The 20,824-nt window shown below is 40.6% G+C and overlaps 2 protein-coding genes across 5 annotated transcripts in view; one reads left to right on the top strand and one right to left on the bottom strand.

Annotated features, from left to right (window-relative positions):
- The window catches only part of LOC137978444 (HHIP-like protein 2), a 12,694-nt gene extending 9,162 nt beyond the window's left edge, over positions 1–3,532 (bottom strand). For all 4 annotated transcript variants that reach the window (XM_068825371.1, XM_068825372.1, XM_068825373.1 and 1 more), the window contains exons 1-3: positions 2,384–3,532; positions 666–988; positions 16–145 (exon numbers count right to left, since the gene is read on the bottom strand). In XM_068825371.1, coding sequence (XP_068681472.1) covers positions 16–145; positions 666–988; positions 2,384–3,516 — 1,586 coding nt within the window. In that variant the 5' untranslated portion in view covers positions 3,517–3,532. The remainder of the gene's footprint in view (positions 1–15; positions 146–665; positions 989–2,383) is intronic.
- A 1,580-nt stretch (positions 3,533–5,112) lies between these two features.
- Positions 5,113–20,467, top strand: LOC137978445 (amine oxidase [flavin-containing] B-like). The gene is made up of 17 exons (XM_068825376.1): positions 5,113–5,158; positions 5,232–5,326; positions 6,087–6,224; positions 7,132–7,328; positions 7,908–8,011; positions 8,330–8,370; positions 8,627–8,687; positions 9,755–9,843; positions 9,983–10,066; positions 10,841–10,916; positions 11,111–11,201; positions 12,456–12,509; positions 12,609–12,666; positions 13,548–13,645; positions 15,395–15,506; positions 16,329–16,388; positions 17,368–20,467. The coding sequence occupies exons 1-17, from the start codon at positions 5,113–5,115 to the stop codon at positions 17,503–17,505; spliced, it is 1,542 nt and encodes a 513-aa protein (XP_068681477.1). The 3' UTR covers positions 17,506–20,467.
- Positions 20,468–20,824: the final 357 nt, after the last annotated feature.

Here is a 20,824-nt window from a genome sequence, read left to right as displayed (position 1 = left end):
AATAGAATAACTTACGAAGTCATGGTATCTCCAAAGATGTACTTTCCACTCAAGTTGGGATTTTGACATCCGCGATAAACATAGCCTCCTACTACAGATTTACCAAATGAATGATTGTACGAGAAAATTGGAGGAATGGCGTCACCTATGGAATTAAGATAAAATTAAAACCGTTGCTCCCGGTTTCGTTATGAACCTTTCATCAATTCACTCAGCTGGGCAGCTGAAAACTTGGAGCACGAAACCGCGAGAACAGGAAAAAAAGGCAAAGAAAACATTGCAATAGGCCTTTTTCGATATATTAAAATTCATCTTGAAAGAGAGGTTTAGAGGACAAAGACAAAGGAAAGTGGATGATATGTAAGTATTTTTCACATTTATTCCAACCTGTTTCTATTGTTTTTGTCCTCACTGCCTCAATATCAAGCTGAATATTTGATATTTCGAAAATGGCCTATTAGTTCCTCCTCTGTGAAACTTGCCCCAGCCTTCCGCTCAGCTGGTTTCTCTTTGCGTCCTTCCAGTCTTTCCTCTTTCCGAAGAAAAGAAATCTTCAAATTGATGTTTCCCTTCCCTGACCCCACAAAAACGGGCCGCGAGCAATCTGGAAACAAATTGGTTCCCGAATTTACATTTCAAAATGGTAATACTGTTGCTATACTTACGCAACAACGGTGAATCGCACAACTTTTTGTCAAAGCACTCGAACCCTTCATATCCACGCCATCCGTAATTCCCTCCTTTCACGATGATATCGATCTCTTCGTGTTTACTTTGTCCAACATCCCCACAAAATATTCGCCCTTTTCCCTCTCCGGTTGTTCTATCACCTCTATCCTCCGAGCATCTCCACATATTGCGAGTGCCGTATGCGTAAATCTCTGGACGAACACCTGTGATACCGACGAACGGATTTTCTGGGGGGATCTTGTATAGATATCCTCGAGCATCTACGTTGATTCGTATGACTTTTCCGAGAAGAGTAGACCTAAAATAAAAACAAATTCCAGCGCTTGGTTAGACAATTTTATTGAAAATAAACACGTATATTACACCAATGAAATTCCTGGTGAGCTTTCGCGCAAAAACATGATATCTTAGACGTAAAAATATCACCGTTGCTATGGTTACATAATAAATCACGACGCTGTTCTACGTTAGGACTACAAAAATATTAAAGTGAAATGGTTTGGTATTTCATAGGTGTTCGCTCCTCTCACTCGTTAATATTTTTCAACACTCGAAGAGAAGTTTCGCATTTCCGCTCGGCCATGTAATATCCTCTGTCTATTTTGCGATGCCCCGAGGGGAAAAAAACCTGACCTGCGTCCTGGCAAAGGAAATGACGACAAACTTCCACAATTGTATAAAATTAAGAGCCGACTCCTAGCAAATGCCCAATTCTCACGACAATCACAACAACGTGAACTCAATGCCATTTCTTTGTGAATAAGCGTTATAAAGATTAAGGGGCTGTGAGGCAGGGCCTTCGGTTTATAAAGTGTAATGTGAAGTTTTAAGTTTCCACCCGATATGAACCATGTGAGCGTTAGCCCTATTGATGGAAATGGGCCCATACAAGGACAGAGAAAAACTCTGACCAGGGTGGGAATTGAACCCACGACCTTCGGGTTAGATCACCGCTGCTCTGCCGACTGAGCTACAAGGTCAGACGGGAGCAGGCCGTGGGGACTGAAGATCTTAAAGTAACGGCTTATAGTATCGGTTTATAGTCGGCTTTATCCGTGAAGACTGGGGAATCTAATCATTTGCAGATTCAGCACTCTCTCCTCAGCTATTTGAAGACCCTGAGAATTAGTCCGGTCGAAGTTTCAACCCTCCCCCGCCCCCCCGGTACACCGATGCGCAACCAACAACCAACCGGTCAGCGGTCATAGCATTAGAGATATTTAGCATCACGTTTTCGTGAAACGCTAACGGCAAAAGTGATCACGTAATCATGATTTTCCCGCCATTTTTCGCGTTTCCCGGTTGCCGTTTCCACGTGACGGTAGGCATTTTCGCGTTTATCGTAAACAAGGAGAAAAAGTAGGTTCATGGCTATAGATCGTTCATAACTGAGTCTTTACCGCAATTTTCTTCATTAACTCATGCTGACTCTCTGTTGACTCACAAGACAGCTCGCAAAATTTGGCAGGTACATAGCGTTTTTTTCAAAAGACTCCGACTTTTTGTTTTTGTTTTTTGTTAGTTAAGTAGTTGAGATTAACTAGTTGCCGTGGGTCACGCGAAGCTAAAGTCCCAAACATCACTCCACTTTACGTAAAACACGTGAAACGAGGGCAAGCGGAAGTTTGCTGTTTCACGTAAACACGATGCTAATAGAGACTCTATTATCTCATCTCCTGACGCAAGCACGCACCTGTCTAAACCGTTACCGATTTTTCCAAATGGATCGCCACCTAGTCCACCATCCCCTAGTGTCAAGTACAACAAACCATCGACTCCGAAAAAGAGCATCCCGCCATTGTGATTATCCGCGGGCTGATCGACCTCAATAATAACCTCCTCTGATCGTCTTAGTCCTCTGTTGCGGTTGTACATGGAAGCCCTAAATTCACTCAGCACCGTTCTACCCTCAAAAGCCAAGAATGGTGTCTTAGAGGGTTGTTTTTGTCTTTTCCTTCTTAGGAGAGTGAAGTAGTATACGAAGAACCGTCGATTTCTCGCAAACTTTGGGTGAAAAGCTATGTTAAATAAACCTCGCTCATCTCCGAAAGATGCCGAGGACTTAACACGGTCAGTAATATCTAAAAATGGCTGTTTCAATAGTTTTCCCGAGGCTGTTAGGATGCGGATTACGCCAGCCTGTTCCACAATGAACAATCTTCCTGAGCCGTCGCCTGCGTGGACAGCGGCAAGGGGATTGCGAAGCCCACGCGCGATCTCCTCCACGCACAAACGACCTTTATTGGACTCAAAACGATACTTTCGAGAGAGAATTCTTGTGTCGACAGTCTCAACATTTGGGTAGCAGTAATCCGTATCTTGAAGCTTCAATCCGCCACAGAAGTCTTCCTCTGTTAGGGGAAAGCTCGCATTCAATGAACTTGATCTAAGCTTCCAGTTTGCCAGTGAAGGAAACTCCAGGGCAACATCTTTACAGTCGCGATAAAGAGTGCGACAGAAGTCAGGACACAGTCCAGGGGCCGCTGTTGCGTATTCAAAATTTTTGTTTCCTTCTGCTGCGAAGATGTGAGCTGCGTATTTGTGGCATTGAAGACATAAAATCGTGTTCACCATTTTCGCGCATTTTGGTCTATTGTTCAGAGAAAACCGCTTAGTAAATTTCTTAGCGACTTCGGCAATCTCCCTGTCGCGACTTGCCGTACAACAGCCGTAGTCGGAGTAGTTTTTTGAGCAGAATGAGAGATTTGCGGTTACTTGAAAGGGTGCCTTGTAGTCTAAGCATTGTGGATGGCTATACACTGTGTTGTGATACGCAAACAGGACAATACATAACAGAGCTACAACACTACTCGGGCTCAAAGCCATTGTTCGTTGTGCAATGCCCCAGATACGTGATTTACTTTATAGTAACTCGATACGATCATTAGCTACGTAGTTTCCGGTCATGTTCATAATTTTGACCTCCCTGGGTTCGATAGTAAAACAAGCTACAATAAAAAACAATATTTAATTTTTCCAATTTTATTACATATTACAGTCGTCTCTTTCTGCCGATGTAGGCAGCGTTTTACACAAACGCTGTTTCACATCGTCACGGTTTCATGACTTCGAAACCGCGTCAAAATCGCTGCGGTTTGTAAGTGTTTACACGCAATCGTTTTCGCAAGAAAATCGAAGTCGTGATGGTTTAAGTCGTATAAGTGAACACTGCACTGCGTGCTAAATTCACCATTTTGAATCCGTCAATGCAAATTTCCCGCCAGTGATAGTAACCGTATTCAAATCGATGCGGTTTCGCTGTTTACACGACAGATGAAACCGTATCGTTTTGAAAACGCTCCACTTTTAAAAAAAAGTTGCCTTTGTTGCGCAGCAACATATTCTGGATTCGTGTGAAGGTAGGACGAATTCTCTAATTTCACCACTTTTTCCCAGAATGCATCATAATTAGCCAGAACGCACTGCGCCATTCATCAGCTTTTACCAGAATGCATTGCATTTGAGCAGTACGCCGCCAAACACTCTGGAGATTGCTTAAGCGCTAGGTCCCGTAAATATTCGATGAAACTGAACACATCATTATGTAAGAGTGAAAACTCACAAAAATGTTTCAGTGTTCGGTCTGCCAGGCAGGGTAACCCGCCTAGGTAGGGACATGCAATCTTACCACCCCGGCGTCCCGGGTGACCTACTGCGTAGTCGCTAAGTACGTAAAAAGGCAAAAATGGCGGTTGAAGGACGTATTTTGGCGGTTAATGCTCTTTTACCAGTTTCTCTTGCTTCAACTTTCAATGTTGTAGCTTCTTATTACATCACCTATATGCTGCAACGCCTCTGCCAAAGGCAGTATATCGTGACACGAGTCGACCCCGGTTGGCGGATGACCCCCTACCTTCTAGCGTTTAGATTAGCGCTGGGCGGGTTACCCCAGCTACCCGGATTACTCCACCTCCATGTTAACAGGTCTTTAGTTTTAGAACCGTGATAAAATCTGTTTTCTTAACATTTAAAGAACGTTTTTTAGTAGATTTTCTGAGGTTCTGAAGTCACGTTGTTGCGCAAATAGTTACTTTTTCACGTCTGTAAAATAACATTGTGTCATCAGCAAGAAGGAATAAAAATAACGATAATATAAGATCTTTGGACACCTGAGAATATTCAAATGGATAAGAAACCAGGGACCCGTTTCTCAAACGTCCCGAAAACGTTTCGGACCCGAGAAGCGATTTACGAAACTGCCATTCACTTTTTTTGAACAGTTCTTTTGACATGTTTCCAAAATCACAAAAAGCAAAATTATTGTAAAGTTTCATGACGTAAAATCCCTCCTTTCGTAAGATACAGAGGGCACTGACGAAATTCGGGACCTTCAAGAAACGGGCCCCAGAACTCAGAAATAGTGAAAGGGCACGATCACAACAGATCCCTCGGGACTCGTACCCAGTTCAATTCTGAGTAAAGATGGCCGATGCGTCGCCTGTGGCAATAATTGGGGCAGGAATAAGCGGTAAAATGGTATTGTTTTTTTTTTATTTTTGGCAGTATAATTTACGCTGTCCTGATTTTTATTTCCTTCCTAGGCTTATTCGCGGCCAGAGTTCTTCAGCACTATGGCATCGAAGTTGTCGTTTTAGAAGCCAGGGACAGGACTGGTGGACGAACCTTCACGCAGACGGTGAGATTTTTCTTTGCTCTTCCCTTTTTTTGAGTGGGGTATTTCTTTTTCTCTTAAGTTGCCTTCCGAGGATCAACTAAATCGCACAAACATGTTTGTCCAGTTAAGGGACAAGGCAATGAATTAAGTTTCTAATCATCATCATCATCATTATCGTCATCATCATCATCATCATCATGAATTATCATCTTGTATTTCAACTCCATCCGACAGCATTAACCCCATCAATGTGGAGAAAAGTAAATGATTTTTGAAGTAGATGAAGAAGGCATAATACAAAACAGAAAAGCTATGCAGAGTCAGTGAATATGATACTTGGTTAAGGGAATGTCATCAATGGCATTTCTCACACAGGAATAATGATCTTACCAGCAACGATTCCTAGCTCTCTCATTTGAGAAATGCAAACCCAAAGGACCCTTATGCATGTGTTGCTTGAACAAGAAAGCCAAAAGCTTTTTTTTCCTTAATTGGTGGCACCCACACAACAGTCCAGTTCAGCTGGGCTTGATACTGTCTCATTTTGGCTACTTCATGCCCAAGTTAGCTCATGGTGGAGATGGTCGTGTTTCACTACCCTGTGATGCAGGATCACAATATTATTTCTTTCAAAACTAACCCCTTCATTCAACCTGTATCTCGACCTGCTGCCATTTTTACAGCACTGTTCATTTCCCTTGTTAATTAAAAAGCTTGAATAGTCATTTTGACCAAACAAACACAATTTCAGTATTTGAATGATGGAATCCTTCATTTTTAGGATCCATCTTATGGCTTCTGTGACCTTGGTGGTGCCTATGTATGTGAAACTCAGATAAGACTATTGAGTCTTGCCAAAGAACTTGGCATTGAAACATACAAAGTATTTGGGAAAGGAAGAACAGTGGAGCATTTCCTGGTTGGTCTGTTTTATCTCATATCTCTGCCTAGTTTACAAAATAATGATGATAATGAGCAAAAACTGCTCTTCCATGGTGCATTTCAATTTTTGAATCTGTAGCATATATTTCAGGTTTTCAGGTAATTAAATAACAGATCATTAATTCCTCACCATTTAAGTTGATTGCAGGGATATAAGCATCAACACCAATCAGCTTTCCTCTAGAGATCGCTGTTATACACTACCAGTCCATTGATTTTGGTGTCTCTTAATGAGATTGAGTCATTTCCCCAATGCATAAGTTTTACTCTGTTTATAAAATACCCATGGTTTAAGTCTATTATTAATGTTGATCATTTCAAAAGTTACTTATTTCTTCTTGCACTTTTTAAAAATTGAACTAAAATTACCGGTGTAATATTATTTTTGGCCATTGTTGTCTTAAACCCTGTTTGACTACTGACCAATTGACCCACATGGTAAAGCACCTGAGTACAGGAAGGCATGCAGGAGATTGTCACACATTCAACTCTTTCAAAGGTTCTGCCGTTGAAATGGTTTCTGTAGAGTTTTGTACTTTCTTTATGGGTTCCATATTTTATCTTTAACCTGGCTGGCAAATTTTCGAGAGAATGGAAGGCATAGCCCATGATGTTGTGATCTGGTCTATGTTGCAGATGCAAGATAATCAGTGGCCTTGTCAATATCACATGCGCACAGATACCATGTGTGTGTCCCTGCTTGTATTGAACTGCCATCTTTGATTGAAGTAAGAGATTGTTGTGTTGTTAACCAAGTTTGAACCACTGCACGAGACACAACAGCAGAACTTCCTAATCATTGAAAGCATTCTACCTGGTTTGAGTCCCTGTCTCATTTTAATATTTATTGATTTCAAACTTTTTTTTAATGATTTTACTTCCAGGGAAAAAGAGTGACCAAATATGGGGCCCTTCCCACCATGGGCTCCCTCTTAGGAGCTCTGGATGTCAACAACTTCTGGCAAATCTTAGATAACATGTCCCGTGAAGTTCCATTGGAAGATCCTTGGAATGCAGTGTTGGCGTTAGAGTGGGATTCCATGACTGTCAAAGAATTGATTGATAAAAAGTGTTGGACAAGGTATTAAAAGTTAAAAAATGTATTGTCAGTCTGTTAACTATATAAAACCTCATTTTATTTGGGGATTTACTACTGATCCATGTAAACTGGTAAAGTGGAAGAGGATCTGGTGTTGAAAACTTAAGGTTTCATGCACAGGCGGTGGACATTGCACCTGAAGGGGTGGGGATGCTTGTTGTAAATTTTACATTAAACCCCTAAAGGAGACCAATCTGGCCGTGGCCCAGGCTTTTTTGACCCCTAAAAGAGACCATATTTAAAACACATTAAACATATTTTTTTATTATTCTTTGTGTGCAACCCTAGACAAGACCTTCATGACAACTATATATGATAACGTTTTGCCCAGAACACCTAAAGTGCGACCAGAATCAAAAATTGACACCTCAAAGCAAGATGAACATCCCCTCCCCTTACATGGGTAAGTCCCCCCTCTGTAATATTTTACTTGGAATCTGAAATGAACTGAGATTCAGATTCTGTTAACATCAGCAGTTGAAATCCAGTACTCAAGAATTTACAGTACCTAGAGGTTACTTTTAAGTAGGAAACTTATTGAAATTAATTACTCAATTTCAGGTATGGGAAAGCTGTTGCCACAGCATATGTACAAGGAATTCTCACATCAGAGCCTTGTGACATTTCACTCCTGTCCTTCTTGTGGTATCTACATTCTGGGGGAGGTACATTTAAACATGGTTTAGATGCAGATTTAACCTCTTCTCAATGAAATAGGACCACTTAATGCTACCATAAAAATCATGATTCTGTTGTATCTGTGTTAATTAAATTTATGGCTTCTGCTGACATTTTATATCGCTGGGTAAAACAGATAACTTGGCGGGAATCTGAGTAGTGAAAAAGCAAGCAGGGAGAGGAGTCTGTTTGGAAGTAGGCAGGGGTCATTCATGCTGGTGGTACCTTGGGGAAATCCCCATCCTTGCTTTCAAGTTTTTATCAAGATCCTGAATAATAATTATTTGTTTGCTTGTTTTGTACAGGGGTTAAACGAAATATTGAATTTGAAGGCGGTGGTGCACAGGTAACCATTGAAAGCTTTTTGCCATTTATTTTTTGTGCTATCGCTTTTCATGCTCATTGGAAAATTATCTCTATTTGCTTTTCATCCTGCAGTCAGGAGGTATCGGTGTTTTCAAAGGGATTCTGCACAGTCTCAATTTTATACATTAGCTAAAAACTGGATGACTAGCTTTTAAAAATAAAAATGTGCTTTTGTTACATGCAAATGTGTGGTTACTCTGTTTTAGCAACGTTTTTTTGTTTCATGGTGAAACTAGGAGTTGAAATTCTATGGAGGTTCTCAAAAAATCAGTGACAAAATGGCTGAGGAGCTTAGTGGTGAGTTTGACGACATTCTTGTAAACATTCATTAAGCATGCTATCAATAGCTACCTTCAAGGAAACGCAAAGTGGAGAAAGCAAGCAAGTTCTATCAAAAGATTGATTTGGGGGTTAATGCTCACATGAGCAAATGCGTAATGCTCTATTTTCTTCATAAGGCAGATTTTAATTTTGCTGTGACTATGATATCACAATTATTATTGTGGCATTTTCGTATTTCATTCACATTTCGTCTGTTTTATTCTTTAGACACCTCAGCTCCAGACCTCTTGGATAACCTGCTCCTTTGGACGTTTTAAACCCCCTACGGCTCTCATTAGAGTTATTGCAGCCGCAACACCTACTAGTGACACCCGCGATAAGCTTTACTGGCTATGGGTTCAACTGAGAATCCTGCCTTCACATTTTTGTTTCTTTCTTTTCCTCCTTCTCCATTTTTTTCTAGTCCTCTAAATAAAATGCAATCCACTTGTTGTTCAGAAATTGATTTTATCAAACGAGTTGATACAGGTCGAATAACCACCATGAAAGATTTGGAAATCTGACGTTTCGAGCGTTAGCCCTTCGTCGGCGCGAATAGAGGAATTGTGGTTGTTGTAGGTTTATATGTGTGCGGAGGAGCTTAGCTATAGGTAGAAATAGGATGACGTGAGTTTGTGAATAGATTAATGGAATTAGAGGCATTCATTGATTCTGTGTGGATAGAGTGTGCCCAGTTGAAAAATAAATTTTTGTTCGAGAAAAATCTTTCACGGTGGTTATTCGACCTGTATCAACTCGTTTGATAAAATCAATTTCTGTTTCAATCTCCCACCGAAGCAGTACCACAGTTTCTTTAGAAAGTAAAATTTTGTTCACTTGTTGTTCAGTTCTGTGTCACTTCTTGGGGTCCGTCATGTTTTTCCTTTGAAAACTATTTGCTTGGAACATTTTTCCGTGAAAATGTAAAAGGCAGCCTGTATTTGTGTGCAGTTGATGTCCGAGTCACCTGGAACCATGCTGGTTGCAACTTCTCTAAGTTCGTTAACCAAGGTGTTGACTTCTATCATTGAATTGCCTTTCAGACAGAGTGAAGCTGAATAAATGTGTTGTGAGAATCGAGGATTGTAACGATCATGTGATGATTAATTGTGCTGATGGTTCTGAATACAAGGTAGGGGGATATTAAACACCTTCATTTGACTTGTTATCACATGGCTTTTGTTTGTTGACAATATTCAAGGTACATTTGTGTGCATTTCGTTCACCAGGACTCGCCACAAAACTACTGAAGGCACTACTTTAACTTTTAGGTATCATTTGTTATCAGCACCATTCCTCCTTCGCTTCTTGGCCGAATCAGCTTCAATCCTCCACTTCCATCGCTTAAAAATCAGGTATGAATATGCATTGAATTGCTGCGGAGGGGAGACAGATGTCATGTTGAGCTCCGCCAATTGTTGCATATGGATATCACGCTGAAAAAAGAAAAAAAAGCGTGAACCAGGGAGTCCTAGCATGCCTCTTTTGCAGCTTTTGTTCCAAAAACGTAAATTTGGTAGCATTGTAGTAATGTTATCCTTTTAAAGTTTTGTTCTTGTGACCATGTCCACCCAACTTGGAGAAAGATGGTTGATTTCAACCTTCCTATTTTTAGATTGACTTCCCTATTTTTTTTCTTGTTCATTTTATTTGTTGTAAAAGAATACCCAAAGTGTTGGTTGGTTAAGGGGCAAAGCACTGGACGGGAAATGAAATTTGAACAGGTCATCGTTGTCAGTTAAACAACTTTAGTGGTTGCCAGCAAGCCTGACAAAATCTACACTTAAATGGGATTTGAATCCATGACTAGGGCAGTTTAGCCAAGCTCGTTCCCAGGACCTCTCCCTTGGCTTCTGGGCTGAGAGGTCCTGGGAACGAGGTTGCAGTTCAGCGCAGTGGCAGGATCATTGATATGAATCCCAACTTAAAGACTGAATTTTTCATGCCCTCTGATGATCTTCATAATTTTTATTTCACTTGGCGGGAAAGCTGCCGTTAACTATAGACGGTGTGAGAAACAAATAAATCCATTGAGAAATGGATGATTTATGGTCAGGCCATTAGTTGCTATCTCGTTCTCATGGCAATAACACTGCAAGTAATTTCCATTTGCGCTTACCGGTTTTTAGGCAATTCAAAGAATTCCAATGGGCTCCATCATCAAAACTATTACATTCTATAAAAGACCTTTCTGGAGGGAAAAAGGTACGACTTCACTTTAGCTTGATCATGAGACATCACCCCCAAGCGAGTCGCAAATTCCCTCACGCTGGGCACAGAGAGCTTGCTGGCTGTCGATACGAGATCTTTAAATGTCTCTTTCCCAAGATGGACTTGGTGTTAAGGTTTGTATTGATTTTATATCGAAATTGCAACTAAATTGCCTTTGTTTTTCCAAGGCCTTGCGGGATATTTTAATAGTGACGAAGGTCCAGTTGAAGAAGGATATGATGACACAAAACCGGATGGATCCCATCCTGCTATTATGGGGTACGCTGAGTAAAAATATGATTAATACGGAACTTTATTTAGGAGTAAAGGCTTCAAGCGCAGGTGCACCAATTGGGGACACTGTACATAGAAATCAGATCATTTATATTGCGATGTTATTATTATTGCTGGGATAGAGCAGTTTTCAATTGAGTGTCGAAAGTAATTAGCGAATTGCTTTGGTTTATGATTACTTCACTCAGTGATTGGTTCAAAGTTCTTGCCGCATTTTTTCAACCAATCAGAAGTGAAACCAAAACCAATCGTGGCTCGCGCGTGCACATTTTCCCGCGCTTTGTGTCGGCTACGTGTAATTACTTCGAGTTTTGATTGGTTTAACGGATTGTCTCGGTCCTTTTTGATTGGCCAAAGTAATTACTTTGGTTTTGGTTTTACGACACTCATTTGAAAACCGCTCTATCGGAGTTATCAGCGGTTTTGCCACATGAACGAGGCTAAGGGGTCATTTTGTATTGAATTGACCCTTAAGCCTCTTTTGTATGTAGTTTTAAACAAACGAAAATGCACGTGCAGGCCCAACTCCAATAAGGACCATTGAATTCACATCACTGAAATAAAACATTGGTTTTTTAGGAGATGGGAAGACCCAGGAACCCATGACCCGGAGCCTACAACTCTACTGTGTTCGTGTAACGGCGTTTTCACAGACTGATTTATTTTTAGATTGAATTTCCCGCGAATGAGACTCCCACAGGAGCCCGGTGACCAATTACAAGAAATTAAGCTGACGTCATAGGGTCACCGAACCGGAACTGCCTTTGTTTTTTGACCTAATTCGCGGGAAGGGCTAGTCTAAAAATAAACCTACTTGTGAAGACGCTGTATGGAAGTTGCACGCTCTAGATGGGCTCCTGGAAGACCAGATTACCCGGAGAAAAAACTCTTGGAGCAGAGTAGAGAACCAAGAAATTCAACCCACATATGACGCTAAGCCTGAAAACGAACTTGGGCCACATTTGTACGGGACGAGGGCTCTTACTACAGCGCCATCCCTGTGCTATGCCATATTTAGGGAAAAAGTATATCTGATAATAATTTAAGCGGAGAGCCCAGGGACAACACCATGAGAAGGTGTAGCTTCAGACCTTCATCCCCTTCCATTCCTTTCAGCCTCAAAAAGGGTGGAATTGATGAGAACAAAAAAAAACAATCCCTTAACCAAAACACCGTGTACCGTGTACCGTGTACTTACTGTTTTTTTTTATTTTTGTATTTGTTTTTTGTTTTTTGTAGGTTTATTCTGGCCGATCGGGCCCGAGAGGCGACCACATTAAGCAAGTTGGAGAGGTATAACCAACTGTGGCTTGAAATGCTTTGCTCGTTTGTAGTCATTAATTTATTCCACTTTGTTTCCATTTGTTTTTCACGTCTATTTGTAATTTTTAGACAGAAACTGGTTTGTCAACAATATACGAAGATGTTTGGCACAAAAGAAGCGCTTGAGGTAAGCTGTGGAACGGGGCTTAAGTTTGAGTGTTCACGCAAACAAATAGACAAACAAACAAACAACAAGTTTACTTTTTTTGAATGTTTTTTTTTTTAACCCAACTGTGGGTTCAGTTATACGCAGTCATACATACTAGTGAGTCTTAGTTGACACAAGGACTAGCATGAGAGCAGCAAAAAAAAGCCTCAAGCAAGAGGTTTAATAGCCTGCGAACGCAGACGTAAACGACCGCCGGAAATACGTCTGCGTTCGCAGGCTAGAGGTTTAACTGAACGAACAAGAACGATCGCTCCTCTTGGTCATACTTTTAACAATTTAGTGCGGCACTATCCGAGTTAACTAAATTCAATTAGAAGACTTAAGGCAGCCCAATTAGTTAAGTAATCAGCGATGTCGTTACCTTTTGTTGGCGATGTCTTAAGGGCGGTGCCTACTATTGTTACTGCGCATACGTCCTGCGCATCTTGAGATACTCGGGTTTCCTATGGGTGGTGCTTATTTATGCAGGGATATTTTTGCGCGGTTCAAAACTATGCGGAGAAAGCAGAACGTAGCAAGTGCTCTTGGTATCCAAGAAGAAAATTTGGAGTAACCGCGCATTTTTCAGAGATAATTAAGCTTTAATTTGGAAAAGAACGCCATACATAGCTTTTTAATTTAGATCTTTTTTTACAAATTTTGTTGATTAATTTTCTTTGAAAAATGCATGGTTAGCCCCGATTTTCTTTTTGGATTTCAATAACACTTGTTAAGATCTGCTTTTCGTCTATATTCAGTAAACCCCGCAAAAAGACCTTTGAAGTAGTAGGCACCGTTCTTAAATAACTAAACGATGTCGGTAAAAGCGGGCGGAGTCCTTGTAAAATTGTTACTTTCAGCCCACCTTGTATCTTGAGAAGAACTGGATGGCGGATGAGTTTGCGGGTGGCTGCTACGTTGGTACATTTCCTCCTGGGGTTTTGACAAGCTACGGAAAGTAAGTCGCTTGTATAAATTAGGAATATGCAACGAATACCATTGGTGACATGATGAAAGCTATGTTTGTAGGGTCTGTGTTTGCCGTTTCTTGCACCTCGGCATGTTGTTCCTAACGCTCACATGGTTCATATGGCTTATATGGGGGGTAGAAAGCTAGCACTTCACGTTACACTCAAATCAGTTAAGGCTGTTCAAATATAAATGCTTCACGGCCAACGTTTGCAAAAACGTAATCCTTCCTTGTACTTGTACATGTTCATTACCGTGACTTTAAGATGTGGCCTTGTAGCTCAGTCGGTAGAGCAGCGGTGATCTAACCGGAAGGGCGTGGGTTCAATTCTCACCCTGGTCAGAGTTTTTCTCTGTCCTTGTGTGGGCCCATTTCCATCAATAGGGCTAACGCTCACATGGTTCATATGGGGTAGAAACCTAGCAGTTCACATTACACTTAGATCAGTTAATGTTGTTCCTTGTGTGACTTACATAATTTGCGTGACCGTTGTGCTCCACCAATGAGAGGTTTAAGCAAAGACAAAAGCAACGTCAACGAAAACGTCACTTCAAAATATAAATTTGCGTTAGACTGAGTATTTCGCGATTATTCCATCTTGTTCACGTTGTGCATTACGGGCTATCTATCCTGTACCGTGATGGGTACGAACAAGAGAAAATGAGGGGACAGAGAGGGAGGCTCCCGATCCAGCCCTTGGGATATGTCATGTCCACGAAAGTTATTTTTAGACGCGCGGAAGTCTTTGTTTTAGCGGAAGTCTGTCTTCCGAGACGTCTTCATGCATTTTGAAAAGACATGATGAATATATTCATCAGCCTTCCACGTGCGCCGCCATTTTCTCTTTTCACTAAGAACCCGAGAGCGAGGCAAGACTGCATGCGGACGTCTCGGAAGACAGACTTCCGCTAGAGCAAAGACTTCCGTTCGTCTAAAAATAACTTTCGTGGCCATGACATATCCCGGCCAAGGCCCTGAGCCTCTCTCTTTGTCCCCTCATTTTCTCTTGGTACGAACGGTTTTAAAATAACCATACAATATTCCCTATTGAAGGAATTTATTGAAGGTCTGGTCGAGCGTAGATTGCGATCTCTTTGGAGCTCACCTTTTGATTGTTAAATGTAATATTGTGGGTACCTGTCACCTCCTCCAACGGTTCGTGCGCCGGATTCTGGACGGGTCTGAAGTACACGGCACTTTTCACGGGTCACTCCTTACAAAACCCTTACTAGTGCTAAACGTAGGCCTGATTAGGCCTAAAAAAACGGTTAGCCATTTCGAAGGTTTTGGGGAGGTAGATCAATGACCTGTAATGAAGGAAACGTGAGCTGTACTTCAGCCCCGCCACCGGCTGCCCGACCACCAGAGTTGCGGGTTCGAGGCCTGGCATTGTTGTCTTCAACTGAAGACGTAAGAAACGTAACTCCACACTGTCTCTCTCCACCCAGGTGTATAAATGGATACCGGTTACATACTGCTGGGAGTAATACTGAGATAAACTGGCAGCCCATTCAGGGGCGGGGGTTAACAATACTTTCCTTCGCTTCATGATACAGATACCAGGGATAGGCTCTGCCCGTGTGAACCCCAGTGACTGATCTGTGGCTTACCTTTATCTCTGTAATCAATCTCCTGTCATTTGAAGAGCGGGTAGGAGCAAGTCACAAAGTTTAGGTTTTTTATCATCGCAGTTTTGAGTAGTAACAAAAGGAAAGTCTTAATTGCTTCTATTTTAAGAGTGCTGCGTGTTCCTTTTGGTCGAGTCCATTTTGCCGGCACCATCACAGCCACACTTTGGGCCGGTTACATGGAGGGTGCTGTGGAATCTGGAGAGAGAGCCGCTATAGAGGTGAGTATCTGTATCTCCTTGACAAACTTTGTAAAGTAAACCTGAACTACAGCCTTGAGTGAAATCCACTGCGTTCTGTGACTGAATACAATCCTGGCCCCAGTTGTTCAAACGATGGATAGCGCTATCTGGCGGTTAAATCACTATCCAGGGGATAAGTGATAGCGAAACCAATTGCGCTATCCAATGGATAGTGATTTATCCGGTGGATAGCGTTATCCACCTTTTCAACAACTGGAGCCTGTAGTGTAAGCATATTTAGTGGGAACTTAGTACGCCATTTCGAAACTTTGAAGTAGAGAAACGGTCTGGAAGAGGAATGCGTTTCCACCAATGAGGTGAAAGGTATGCAAGAGGTATCCTCGCCAATTCCAAGATTAAACGTGGTGGCATTGTGAACAATCACCTGGTCATAAATTATGACGCTTGCATCGTAGGCCGCACCCTGAAGTGTCTGACCAATTAAACAAATTTGTGGTCCACCGGAAGATTTAAGTTAATAGTATTGTTCGTATGTTTATCTTATTGCGTGAAACGTCAGCTATGCGTATTTTAAAGAGATGAGCACATTTTTTTTTTTTTATTCATTACTACACAAGTTCCAGGAGAGGAGTATGGTAAATTTGAGGGTTCCACTTTCTGTTGTCGCTAACCCTTCTGACAGGATTTTTCTATGATATCACGATGCTTGTTAGTCCATACTCAGAGCGAAAATCTCAAAATTGTAATTTGACAAATGCGATATGCGATAGAACAATTCAAAGCGCGTGCTTTCGTTTTTACAAAACCATTTCTCACCAGAACAATCTGGTTGTATTTCAGGTCCTCTCTCGGCTTGGTGTCTTAACCGAAGACGATGCTAAGAACAGGCTTGGCTCTGAGGTGAAATAATTAGAATGACAATTTTAAAGGGATCAGTGTAATTTTACGTTTATGATCCGGAGAAACTCGAAAAAAATTCGATTGCTTCCGAAAGTCGAACCCTTGACATTCCAGTTGCTACTCGGTTTGGATGCTCTGCTACTGAGCTTTAGGAGATTCGCTTTACTGAGTTCAGCTGTCAAGTCAGGTCTGCCCGAGTAGGAAAAATATACATCTTCGTTCATTTATCGTAGTCGACATTTACCACCTCGTTTAGCCCTTTGACTGCCAGTAATGATCAGCATGTAAATTCTCTTAAAAAATTCACTGAAATGTTAGTCAGACAGGTATTGAGAATGAAGATAATTATCAGCTTAAGAGGTGTTACCTTGTTGTGACACCAAATTCTCATTACTACCCAACAAAGAAATCTATGTTACTAATTAGGAGAATGAACGTTTCGATCTTGAGAATAAAAGGGTTATTGAGACACAAATATAAGGGCGATTAACATCCGCAAACACATTAACATGTTGTATGGTGTACTTCAGTAGCATTTTGGATAATAATGTTGAAGTTCAAATAAGGCCTTTGACTACTGTAGAAAATAAGAGTTTAAAATGCGAGCTTTCGCCGATCAACGGCATCATCAGGGATATGAAAATTGTTCCTCGTGGAGCTCCAGTAGTTAAAGGCCTCATGTGAACTTCATCATTATTACATGAAATTGTCTTCACTTTGTGTCTCTTTCCAATCAAAAGTCACCAAGACGCTTTTTGAGTTTGTTTTATGTTTTTGTGTTTGTTTGAAGGTCTCGAGTGAAAATTTCATTAAAATAATCCATATGTAACCAGTATATGATCGTAGTAAAATTGTAACCAGGTCTTTATTCGTATTACAAAAAGGAGTTTGGATGAACCGGGCCTTAGCTGTTTTCCGGGCAATGTCAATTGCATGGTTTTCCGTGTGCCAGTTCATTCTTTTTGTATTTTTTTTGCAGCCGTTAGAATCCAAGTTTATGGAGTTCTCGTTCGCCGAAAAGCATCTTCTCCCGTCCGTCCCAATGTTTTTAGCAGGATCCTGTTTGTTCGGAGGTGCAATTATCAGTCTTCTTTTATGGAAGTACTGTTCAAAGTAAAGTGTTTATCGATGGTCTATAATGTGGGATCGGATTCATATAACTGTCACCGGTTTCAAGGTTAACTTTGCGTTTCGTTTTTAAGCAAGGGCTGGGATGTGTTTCTGTTGATGAGCGACTTTGTGATTGCTGTTCCAGATTAGAAAGTATGGCTTATCATAATTATAACCAGCGATCTAGCGCTTTTCTCTAGCTTTCACGGCTTTCGCGAAAAGAAAAAGCCAGGCCTCTCAAAAAAACAAAAAAAAAAAAACAGTACTGCGGTAGCAGCTCTCGAAACCTGCTATTTTGTTGTATTGTAAGCAGCTTCTATTTTTTAAAGTCCAATACCCCATTCACACCAACAAGACATGTTTAATTAAACTGGGTTTAACAAAATGAAAATCATTCACAGAAAAAATGTAGGGCTGGCTTTTACATGAGATTCGCGTGAGTTTCAACACATGCTTTGATCTGTGCAAAATTTGTAGGGGATAAAAAGCAGTATACATAATTTAAAAAGAAAACACTTTGAAACTGTGTTTAACTAAAAAATGTTCAAAACGTCGTTTAATATAATTTAATATTTTAAAATTATTATCAATAGATATTAAATTTAATAGTGGAATAATTAACATGGATAGTAAATAGATCAAGTTAATTGATTTTAAGTGATATGAGCTCAGGATTTGAGCGCTATAGAAATAAAGTTACTAGTATTATTATGATTATGGTCAAGGTTTGGTTTTGACGGGGCATGAGTCATTGTTTCAATTTTTAGTCTTTTGTTTTTTGGTTTGGGTAGCGAGCCAATGACATCATACGTTACGAGAGCTGCTACATCACCCAAGAAAAAGAACGTGTGATGGCATGCAGCTTAGGCTTTTCACGAACGGGTTTAATCGTCTCCTGAGTAGGGAGCTTATGTACCCGGCAACCGAAAGTGACCTGTATTCCTTTTTAACTTGCCTTTACACAACCACATTTATATTGGTAAATAACTTTTCTCCATTTGATTTTTACAGGCATCCTGTTGTAAATATACTGCCACATAATAATAATAATGAAGATGTCGATGATGACAATCCATACTTTAATTTCATAACGCCTATCAGGGCCGTAACTGCCTGTAAGCCAAGTAAGCACTGGCTTACAATTTTATTTTAAATTTAACTGAGTTTCGGCAAAACTTTTTATAGGCCCGAGGGTAATCGCACTGAGAAAGTTTCAATAGGTTTGACAATTTTAAAAAACTAAACTAGTTTGCAGCACTCTACGAACTGCGCCTGTTCCCTTTCAAAAATCCGGTCAAACCTTAATGTTTGTGTCCGTTATTTTTCCCATCAGAATGAGATATGGCTTAAATACAGGCGTTTAACGTATTATTGTAAAACTCCCTGAAGAAGTGTACGTTAGCTACACGAAACGCGTCGGAGAATAAACAAGTTCTACAGATACAGTTCGCAGAGTGCTGCTCACTAGTTTATAGTTTTTTTTTAATTTAAAAAAAAAATATATTTTTTAAAAGTAACCTCGCCCTGCGAGCAGAGTCTCTCTAAAGGTCACCAGAGGGTGAGAAAGAGAGGCGCTGCAGAAATCGTGTCAAGTCACTGCAGCCCAAGTCACTCCAGTCAAACCGGTTTAGGCAGCGTGCACACCATCTTTTTGACAAAGGGAAGGTAAAAATCAATATGGCGTCTAGGAGTGCGATCGAGGCTTGGCCTGGGTTTGACATTGTCCCCAAGCAACGGCTTGCGAATACTCAATAAAGACTTGACACGATTCGGCTTACTGGTATTAAAAAACTGGCCAGGAACGCGTCTGCCTAAGCACTAATTGCCCTAAGCGCTTTACTGATACAATAAAGTATTAAGGAAATTAGAGTAAAATGTCTCCTACAGTTTTTTACAACAACAAAAATAAAATGTATCTTACATTTCCATCATGAATACGAAACAAAGAAAATAAGATGAAATAACATGTCAAATTACTAACAAACACACTAAGTTACTAAGCAATTGAGAAAAAATAAGCTTTGCGAAATAAACACGTTTCTTAAAGGAGTTAAATTGATGGTGATTGCGTGATAGCCTTCGTAGCTCCATACTGAAAAACGACTAGTATATATTACTTAAAGATACTTGAACTAAGGAATTTCGACAAACTGCATAAAAGTGACAACTGCAGAGGAGTTATGGGGAGTTTAAGATCTACCGCGTCTATCTTTCGAGATATTTTTGCTTCGTCTTTTAACATGTTTGTTTTTCCCCTACCTCAAAAAGCTTAAAATACACATGCTGTATGTTTTGTTGTCCCAGATAAATACTATCGATGGCGTCCTCCTCTATGCATTATTTCAGTTGTCTCTTCACTTTTTTTCCCAACCAGACTATGTGAAAGCCAAAAGAAAGTCTCGGTAAAAAATATCCTTTTCTCCCGTCATCTTTCTGAAAACTCCAGTGATGTGAGGACTAAATATGGGAGGCAAAGTTTTTTGTAAGAACGTTTAATTCAGTTTGGGGCTGAGTCTGAACGGTTTTCATCTTTTGGCGATTTGAGCCTGAAAACGTTTTTAACATGTTCTTAAAGCCTTGCGCGATACTACTACAAACTATAAACAGAGTTGTTCTTCGGTGTATCATGCAATAAGAAAACCACATTGTTATGTTAAAAAATGTGCCTAAGTATTTGAGTTAATTGTCGTGGTGAACTACAGGTTTGTATTTCTTTTACGTGTATTTATACTGACCTCGTTGTTCAAACGAAGGATATCACTATCCAGTGGATAAGCCATAGCGAAACCAATTACGCTTATAGAGTGGTTTTCAATTGACTGTCGAAAGTAATTAGATCATTACTTTGGTTTATGATTACTTCACTCAGTGATTGGTTCAAAGTTCTTGCGCCATTTTTTCACCCAATCAGAAGTGAAACCAAAACCAATAGTGGCTTGCGCGTGCACATTTCCCGCGCTTTGTGTCGGCTACGTTTAATTACTTCGAGTTTTGATTGGTTTACTGGATTGTCTCCGTCCTTTTTGATTGGCCAAAGTAATTACTTTGTTTTTGGTTTTACGACACTCATTTGAAAACCACTCTATACAATGTATAGTGATTTATCCGGTGGATAGCGCTATCCACCTTTTGAACAACTGGGACCTGGAGGAGTAAGAACTGCACAGTTAGTTTGTGCGCGACCTTCTGTGCGAGAGGTCCGATTTCGATTCCTAGCGATATCACATCCTTGCTTCGACTTCTTTCCATTCTGTGTAGCTTCAGGTAGCTTTGAAAACCCTTAAAACGGAGCAGTGATGGAAAGAGGGAGCTAAAATGAGCGCACC

Source organism: Montipora foliosa, chromosome 12 (genome assembly GCF_036669935.1).
Source record: "Montipora foliosa isolate CH-2021 chromosome 12, ASM3666993v2, whole genome shotgun sequence".
NCBI lineage: Eukaryota > Metazoa > Cnidaria > Anthozoa > Scleractinia > Acroporidae > Montipora > Montipora foliosa.
The sequence above is the reverse complement of the archived record's forward strand: the minus strand, read 5'-3'. Positions and strand labels throughout refer to the sequence as shown.

What these genes read in the sequence shown, in the direction of transcription:
- LOC137978445 (XM_068825376.1), top strand. Translation starts at nt 5,113, where the DNA reads ATGGCCGATGCGTCGCCTGTGGCAATAATTGGGGCAGGAATAAGCG. An exon ending in CTGATGGTTCTGAATACAAG is followed by an intron (nt 9,844 to 9,982) that starts GTAGGGGGATAT and finishes TTTAACTTTTAG; the next exon opens with GTATCATTTGTTATCAGCAC. An exon ending in ACATTAAGCAAGTTGGAGAG is followed by an intron (nt 12,510 to 12,608) that starts GTATAACCAACT and finishes TGTAATTTTTAG; the next exon opens with ACAGAAACTGGTTTGTCAAC.